Source organism: Polyodon spathula, chromosome 27 (assembly GCF_017654505.1).
Source record: "Polyodon spathula isolate WHYD16114869_AA chromosome 27, ASM1765450v1, whole genome shotgun sequence".
Lineage (NCBI taxonomy): Eukaryota > Metazoa > Chordata > Actinopteri > Acipenseriformes > Polyodontidae > Polyodon > Polyodon spathula.
In genome coordinates, this window is record NC_054560.1 from 7,010,739 (window position 1) to 7,019,259 (window position 8,521).

The 8,521-nt window shown below is 47.4% G+C and overlaps 1 protein-coding gene across 4 annotated transcripts; it reads right to left on the reverse strand.

The window, feature by feature from the left end:
- Nucleotides 1–279: 279 nt before the first annotated feature.
- On the reverse strand, nt 280–8,216 carry ushbp1 (Usher syndrome 1C binding protein 1). 4 transcript variants are annotated; one of them, XM_041230691.1, is made up of 15 exons: nt 7,777–8,216; nt 7,258–7,457; nt 6,301–6,395; nt 5,797–5,915; nt 5,354–5,517; nt 4,693–4,902; nt 4,245–4,468; nt 3,917–4,057; nt 3,498–3,583; nt 3,250–3,382; nt 2,908–3,118; nt 2,185–2,343; nt 1,897–1,994; nt 1,567–1,689; nt 280–1,436 (listed from the first exon to the last, which is right to left on the reverse strand). In XM_041230691.1, exons 2-15 carry the CDS (start codon nt 7,300–7,302, stop codon nt 1,271–1,273), a joined length of 1,974 nt encoding a protein of 657 aa, XP_041086625.1. In that variant the 5' UTR covers nt 7,303–7,457; nt 7,777–8,216; the 3' UTR covers nt 280–1,270. The 4 variants fall into 4 exon arrangements, 3 of the variants coding, with proteins under 3 accessions (XP_041086625.1, XP_041086624.1, XP_041086623.1); XM_041230690.1 differs by having other exon boundaries at nt 3,250–3,355; nt 6,220–6,395; XM_041230689.1 differs by having other exon boundaries at nt 6,220–6,395.
- Nucleotides 8,217–8,521: the final 305 nt, after the last annotated feature.

Below are 8,521 nucleotides of genomic sequence, written 5' to 3' on the forward strand. Positions count from 1 at the left end.
GGATAATGCATTCGATCACGCTTGTTGCTTTGAGAGTTTGTTCGTTAATGTGTTTAGTTAATTACCTCATTTTCATGAATTAGCCAACCCTCATTATTGCTGGCAAGCTGTATCAGTTTAGATGAATCCTTTAAAATAAGAGTAGGCATATAGGGATTTATAATATAAATAATGTAAAAAAAAATATTTAATGTACATATAAAAAAAAAAACATTTTGAATCTGGTTGAGTGTAAACGACGATTACAGCTGTCTCAATTCAGATAGTGATTCATGTATGTGTTTGTTATAGCTGTTTAATGTGAAAGATTAAAAATGTCTACAGTGCTTAAAAAAAACAATACATACATAATTCAGTTTTTTACAAATATGCACATTAAGGGAGGGGGTCATGGAGTTCAAATACCCTTCAAACAAAGTGTAAACCCCAAAAGCCTTATATTACAATACAATAATGTCTTGCTGTATAAATGCAGTATCAGTACATTCGTATGTGGCACTGAGAATCTACAAAGTGTTAAAATGTAGCAAACAGACACCAAGGAATTATTCTGGAAGAGTAAAATTAAACAGGATAGTGGGACACGGCGGCTGAAATTATAATAATATTTGTGCAGAAAAATACTTTTTTTTGGCTTCATAAGGGATTGTGGGCAGCTATTGTAGTTTCTGATTAAACAAAATAATAATAATCTAGCGCCCTCTTGTGGGGAGCCTGCAGCAGTGCACTCTAGCGTTGTTTATTTATTACAATCAAACCTGTACAGAAAGTACTGAAAATCTAATGAAAGGCAAAAAATATTTAAGACCTTTGGTTACACACTAGATCCAATTTACATTGCCCTTACTGAGGTGAAGCACAATGAAACTAATGGACGTGCTGATTCTCGGGCTCTGAATTGATTTTCAGAAGCCTTTAAATTGGCAGGTCCTCAATAAATCCATTCATTAGCGTGCTGATTTCAGAAGCTGTCCTTCCCTCGCGTTTACAATTGAATACCAATCAATGTCAATTGTCAATTAACTTCTGCAGTGTGCGATCCGAGGGCTCTGACATTTTCACTGCCGTACTGGGGTTCCCTGAACAGACAATGAAAAGGCAGACATGAGGGAAGGACAGCGTTTCCTGTTTTGAACACGTCAACGAATGGCTTTATTGAATACCTGCCACGAAATACTTCTTAAAGGCAATTCGAGTAGCAGCACAGCCCTGACAAAAAGGATCCTGGTTATCTTTCTTCCGTTCACTGTGCACAGGGTCTGTGGTGCCGTCAGAGTGTGGTCTCGGCTCGCCTATACTCCAGGGCTTGCAGCGCCCCCTGCAGTCCGCCGATCTGGGCGCTGTGCCTCTGTGACATCACAACGATCTGACGCTCCAGACGCCACAGCTGCTCGCGGTACTTCATCCGAGAGCTCCGGAAGGCAGCCGTCGCGCTACTGCCAGGAGAGAGGAGGGGAAAAAGAAAGGAGAGGGGATGAGAAGAGGAGAGGGAATGGAGAGACGGTTTACTGCTTGAGTGGCTTCGTGTTTCTTCAGTTTTAGTGACCCCTGGTGGTCTGGAGGTACCTGTGCTCCCTGGCCAGCTGGGCGCTGATCTCTTTACTGTGTCTCCTGCGGGTGGCGCTGTCTGTCAGAACTACCTCCAAAGAGCAGCGCAGCGCAGACACCCTCTTGCTCAGAGCCAGCTCCCTGTGGAGTAAACAATACCGCGCAGGTGAGACGGGCGAGCAAGACACAAGGTTCCTTTTCACAAAGAGCTGTATCTGTCTAAGCGCTCATGTACAGTATTTGGAATTGGTTGCTCTTCCTAGCCAACCTTGACCTCAGTCAATTAAATCATACCTTCTATGTGTAAATTCTCACATGTATACATAATATATACATTTTCTCACTTACCGTCCCAGTGCTGCCTGAATCTCTCGCAGGATTGACTCGTTTTGTGATCCCGGGACCCCCACACTAGGGGCTGCTGGAGCTGCCCACTCTGGGGGGATCTGCGTGAAAAACAGGAGGGTGAGGGAGGAGGGGGCGCAATGCTACAACCCTGCAGGCTCTGTTTGAATTCCAGCACCTAAAATGAAAACTACTGTCTCCCTGTCTCCACAGTCCCCCTCCCTGTGGTTCTGTGCCTGTCTCCCTGCCCTACCCCCTGCCCCCCTGCCCCTCAGCTCCGACGCTCCGTACCTGTATCCCTGCCTCCTCCTCCTCCAGCTCTGCCTGGAGGCTCTCCAGTATCAGTCCACTGGCTGTTTCCTGTGTCTTGTGAGCAGCCAGCGTCCACTCCAGACACCTCCTCTCCTTCTCCGCCAGCCTGATCTCTTCCCTCAGCTCGGCCATCTCCTCCTGCAAACAGACAAGCCCACTGCGCAGCATCACAGTCTGAATCTGAGCGTCCCCAGACCCAGGAGCTAAACTATGAACCAAAGACGGGTCGGGCTTTCAATGACAGGACAGCTGAGAGAATTCAAATACTTTTTAGATTTAAATCAGTTCCTAATTCCAATACACACACCTGCCTTAACATTGGGGTTAGGAGCATAGATGAATCGCATTTAGGGCAATTTGTTTAGTTTTTCAACAACAGATATTGTTGAAAACAATATATTACCTTTAGAGTATTAGCAGCAATCTTAATCTCACTCACCATCAAAGAGTTCAGTGTATCGAGGGCTGTTACAAAAACAGAGCACACAGGATAAGCTGTAAGCAGGTGTGGTGCAGTGGTCTTGAGAGCAAGCAACGACTTCAAGAGCACGTTTCATGTGTTGAAAAGACTGCAGTGCAGTTTTACACTGGCCCGTCTGTCCGCACCCCTGACCCAAGGATCTTTTTCCAGCAGAAGAAGTGTTGAGCAGTTGAAAATGATTAAAATGTTAACAGCAAACATTGACAAAGTGGGAGTCCTACCCTGACGCTGCCAAGTTCCTGGAGCAGGGCTGTTTTCCCCCTCTTGGGGCTGGGTGAGTTGCCTGGCTTCGGGTCTCTGTGCCCAGGCAGGGTGTCTGTGTCCTTGCCCCCGGTCTCCCCAGCGCCTGGCTCGAGGACAGGAATCTGCACGGCCTCCAGGTCCTTCCTGAGCTGCAGGATTCTCTCCCGGAGCGCACCTTCATGATCCCCCCTGCCACAGAACAGCGCAGCAGGGTTAGGGCCCGAACACTGACTGCACTGTCCACTAAAACACTATGATCAGCATGAGCATGCAGAATAGGAGTTCGTTTTACTGTCCAGTATGTCTCTGCACAGTCTCACCTGCTGTGTGCTGCAAGGGTTTGCTCCATAGCGCCCTCTGCTGCTGAGTGAGGGGACTCTCCGGTCTCTGGGCTTCTCTCAGCAGAGTAAGGGCAAGCTGTTGGCTCTGGAACAAGCAAGCAAGCACGACCGTCTAACAGAGAATAATGACAGTTCAATCTTACACAGAAAGGCACTGTAGGTGCTCCTTCAAGAGATCACATTTAGCATTGAAAATATACTGCATACATTCTCTGTGTAGTTCTTACCTGCAGCCCCTCTTGTCTCCAGCAGGGCGGGGCGCCTGGCTTCACACAGAGACCACAGCTCACTGTAGGCATCCACAGAGTCCTCGCTGTTGATCACAGGACAGGAGAGGGCATTAAAAACACTGGGGCAGATCTATCTGCAGTTGCAGGCGGAGTCAATCTCACATTTACAGCATTAGGAATATACAAACCAGTTTGAACTGTAAATCTGAGACAATCTCAACAGATAATCTACACCTCTTCCCTATCACAGGGAAATGGATACTGGTGTAAAATGAGATTCTAGTTCGGATTCTACTGTGCAGTTCATTGTCTGTATCTGAGAGCCAGCATCACGGCTGTGCTCGCTATACTGGTGTCAACATCGCAGTGCTAGCTGTGTGGCCCTGCAGTCAGTTCAGTGCTGTTCAGTGGCATACCTGTATCTCAGAGCCAGCTGCAGGGCTGTGTTGCTGGACTCGTGTTTGCCCAGTAACATGCTGAGCCGCTCCGACTCCCCCTTCCTTCTCTCCAGCGCTGCAGAGAGACGATCGTTTCGAGACCTCAGCCTCTCGATGCACCTGAGCGAGATGAACAGGAGTGACGTCGCTGAGATGCAAGCAACCAGCAGGGGGAGCTTTCCAGTGACCGTAGCAATCTCACAGAAATGACTGAACGTTCTCTTTCCTGTGAAAGGTACAGGGCACTGTGACGTCATCAAAGTTGTGACCTTGCTAATCAGACAGACAGACAGACAGACAGAGTCACCTATGCAGCCGCTCAATTCCGTTCTCAAAGACGAGGACCCTGGACGTGGCTGGAGTAGGTCTATCACCCCCGCTGGACAGGGCAGGCGCAGGGTGGGGCACAGGAGAGCCAGGGCAGGGGGGCGAGGACAGGCAGGGGGGGCTCATGATTCCACTGGACGAGGAGGGGTTGGGAGGGGGCGAGGCACTGCCCACTGCCTGCAGGCTGCACTGGAGAGCAATTACCTACACCAGGGAGGACCGGAGAGCAGGCAGTTTACTGTAACTTGTTTTATTTTTACAGCAGTTTTCATTTTTAAACAATTTAAACTATGTAAGATTCTTTGCCGTGATTAACCCTATGCTCTGCGGTACTTTTACAATATCTAAAGCAAAGTTCCATGGTTAAAGCACACTCCCACACACACACACACACACACGCACGCACGCACACGCACGCACGCACACACCTTCTTTTTAAGTCTGTCACGCTCCTCCTGCAGGCTGCTCAGCATGACCTTCGACCTGTGAATCTCCTGCTCCCGTTGCTGCAGGGTCGTGCGGAGGTCGCGGTTCCCCTGGCGGGAGGCGAGGACTTCCCTCTGGAGGCAGCTGCGCTCCTCGGGGGGGAGCCCCATGTCAGAGGGGATCCCCAACTCCGTCTCCACGTCATCAAGCACCTCCCCCAATAACCAAACCAGAAGGATTGAAATGCGGAACAACCAATGCCTTAGCATTCTCTTATCTCACTTCAGAACGGCAAAGTTCTCAAGTCACTGTTTTATTTTATAGTCTTTAACTTCACAAACGTTCTGCCACAACAATATAATGTCACTTCCTGTGCTCCGGATATTAGGACCCCCATCTGAAGTCTTGGGGTCCTATTACCTGTAACACAGGAAGTGAGTGGCGAGAGAAATCTACAATAGGCCGCCCATTTGTGTCTCCACCAACCTTTGGTTCTAGAACCATTTCTGATACATAATGGGATCTGTATGCACAGATGTTTGGGGCAGGTAAAGCACTGGACAGCACTAGCATATGGAAATCCCTTTTCAATTCCCTGTTTACACCTAGCATCATTGGAATAGAAGCTATTAGACACTCTGCTGAGCCTTTTATGCGTCGCACCTGTGTGACGTGGACCCAGGTTTCCCAGGCTGCTGTCAGGTGCTCGATGTGACTGTCACTGTCCCGGAACGTGCAGGGGACAGCTCTGGCCCTTCTGCTGTTAATGGAGCTTTCCAGGACGTCCAGTAACCTCTGCACCTCCATCCACAGCTCAGTGTTGTCACCTAGAGGAACACAGAGGAATGACACAGCTAGCAATGTGCTACAGTGTAGGAGCGGAATAGCCCTCAGCACAGCACTGACACCTAGAGGAATATAGAGGAAAAACACAGCCACCGCCTGGTGGAATACACTGGAACTAAACAGCCACCAGTGTAGTGTACAGAGCTCAGCGCTGCCCACTAGAGGAGCACATTGAAAAGACACAGCGAATCGTTTCTTTAACGCTCTAGTTTCACCGGAATGGAATTCACGTCTGTACTGTGAACTGTAAGCTTGTTTACCTTGCCCTGGAGTCAATGTGCTGCTCTGTGGTTCTCCATCTTCTAGCGAGCTACACTGAGGCTCTGGACTCTGAACACCGGGCATCTCTTTAAGGGGGATTGCATCAGCTTCTTTGGCACTGCAGCACAGAGCAATGATGAATTCGGAAACAAGGAAGAATACAAAAAACAAGAGTTAAAATACAACCCCTAGGTGTCTATACATTTTCTGTAGTTTGCCATTCTATGCCATTTTAGCTGTAGGGACATAAGCTTCATAAATATTGTTAAATACTTTAAGAACTTTTTTCTTTTAATTAAATACTGATAATATTTTACAAGAAAGACCTTCAACACTTTCATCAGAAACCCTTTCAGAACTGCGCACTGCACCCTTCTTGAGATGACCTGTTGTGATCTCACTTGGGCTGGTCCCTCTCATACCTGGGTGGTCCCTGTAGCCCCCCAATATTCCCATTGAGCTCAGCAACCATCCTCAGCAATGAGCCAATATCCTGCTCGTACTCAAGTAGGTCCTGACCAGGGGGGTCACTGCCTGCGTCTTGGGGGTCCTGCTTGCATTTCGGGGGCTCCCCTATTCCATGCACTGCCAAGCAGTCCTGGAGACAGAAAGCAAAGAGTTAACACTGTCTATACACTCAATTCTGCCTTTTCCCATGCCTACACTGTACTAGTTGTACCACGCTTGGGTGTGCTTGAAGATGCATTCACTGTGCTGTAATACAATTTGGTATGCTTCTACCTCAGCGTAACAAATGCTGGACCTGCTGTTCATGTGGGTTTGGGACTGTTTTGGGAAGTCTCTCTTGTGTGAAGGGAGGGGGCACTCTGTGTTTCCTGAAACACGAGTGTTTTGGAAAGAGGAAAAAGGAGGAAACAGGAAAACTTCCTGTTGAGACAACAATGACTGCAACTTTACAGGGTGGATCAGAGAGACAGAGCGAGAGAGAGAGAGAGAGAGAGAGAAAACTGATCCTGAAACCGCATTTAAACTACTGTACAGTACTGAATAACTGCAGTGTTACGATTATGAATTGTACACCCAAAAGCATTTACCCAAGTCTTAACCATTTAAGGCACAAGGGACATGTGCATCCCACAAATAAAACTGATGCTAGCTTTCTTATTGTTGCAATGAGGTGCACGAAACAGGGTTTCAAATTTACTGACAGGTTGGATCATCCAAATGATCAGTTTCCTTCTCGTGATATGCAAGTTGCTCTCAAATGTGAAGGGGTGAAAAAGGGACTCCTGTTTGTTTTGTTTTTTAAAGTAGACAATTCCGTGATAAAGGATCAACGCTTACGGATCCTTGAAATGCATTGCTCAGTAATTTGGCTGCAGTTCTGTAAAATCAACAGGTGCTTTTCCCCTTTCCAAAAAGTAAGAGTAATTTAAAACAACGGCTAAAATATCTGGCCCAGCTTGAAGGGTTCCCCTAGCTTGTGGCCTCTCACTTACCTCACCCGAGGCAGCCTCCAGATCACCTGCGTCTGCAGAGTCCATGGGGGGACACTGGATGGCAGACTCCCAGAGCTTGTTCCAGTAGTCTCTCTGCGTGCTCTAGGAATTCTACTCCAGTAGCGTCTAGGCTCTGCCCCAGAGCTGGTGGGAGTCCAGTGAAGGTTCAGTTGAGAAGCTGCAGTGTACCTTGCATGGCTCTGGGATAAATAATTCCAAGCTGTGTGCTGTGTGTCATCAGTCCTCCCTCCACCCCGCCCTCACAACAGAGGGCTTCCTGTCCGATACTGAGCTAGCTGACCACACCCCCCCCCCCTCCTCCTTTCCTACGACCAACACAAACACATAGACACATGCATACATGTACCCAGGACCTGCTGCACACACACACTCTCTGTCTGTGTCTCTCTCCAAGTTCATTCAGTTTATCAACAGAATATTAGATTTACTGTTAAAAATTATATAACACAGAGCATAGTTGCATAACAGCCAGCACATTACCTAGCTGTTGATGCTTACCAGCAAATCAGTTTTTGTAACATGATGTTATAGCCAGTCTCTCTCCGTGCCCCCTTCCACCCGTCCCTCTTCTCTCGCAGTTGGCTTTTTCCACTGTGATATGCCTCCCACAATGGGAAGCATTCATAACAGAACAGTATTTCATACCAGAATACAACCAATTATAAAAAGATTTCAATATTATACACACTTAAGTTTAAAGAACATTCTAGAACGAAAAACCTGGGGTTAATTGATTCTGAAACTGATCTGCGTTTCAACTTTTACATTTGCAACAACAACTCAGCGACAGTTAGAGAACTACAATTCCCAGAATCCCCCACAAGCTTCCTGTTGGTGTTTTTCCGGTAAAGAAGATGGCCGCCTACATGGAATAGTAATATTTCACTTTTTTCTGGACAAGTTTCTGCATTTCCCAGGTGTTCTTGTTGGCATATTAAAACCGTGAGTGAATTTGTGCTAGTTTAATATTCTGGAATAGCCCACGTTTGACGGGTGAGAGGGCCTGAGCCCTGTTCAGAATTGGTCAAACTTGTGTGTGTACGTATAGTGCGCAGGGCTGAGGGAGCGATGCTGAAACCGAAGCACGGTAATAGCACAGCTTCACTATAGCTACTTGTATTCATGATTAAGGAACTAATAAAGCGACAGCAGTTACTGTACATATGTATTGTACTTCGTTGTCCAGATGTACGGCTGAGTTAATGCTGTATCCCCGCTGTCTAGTACAGTACAGGTGCGTGTT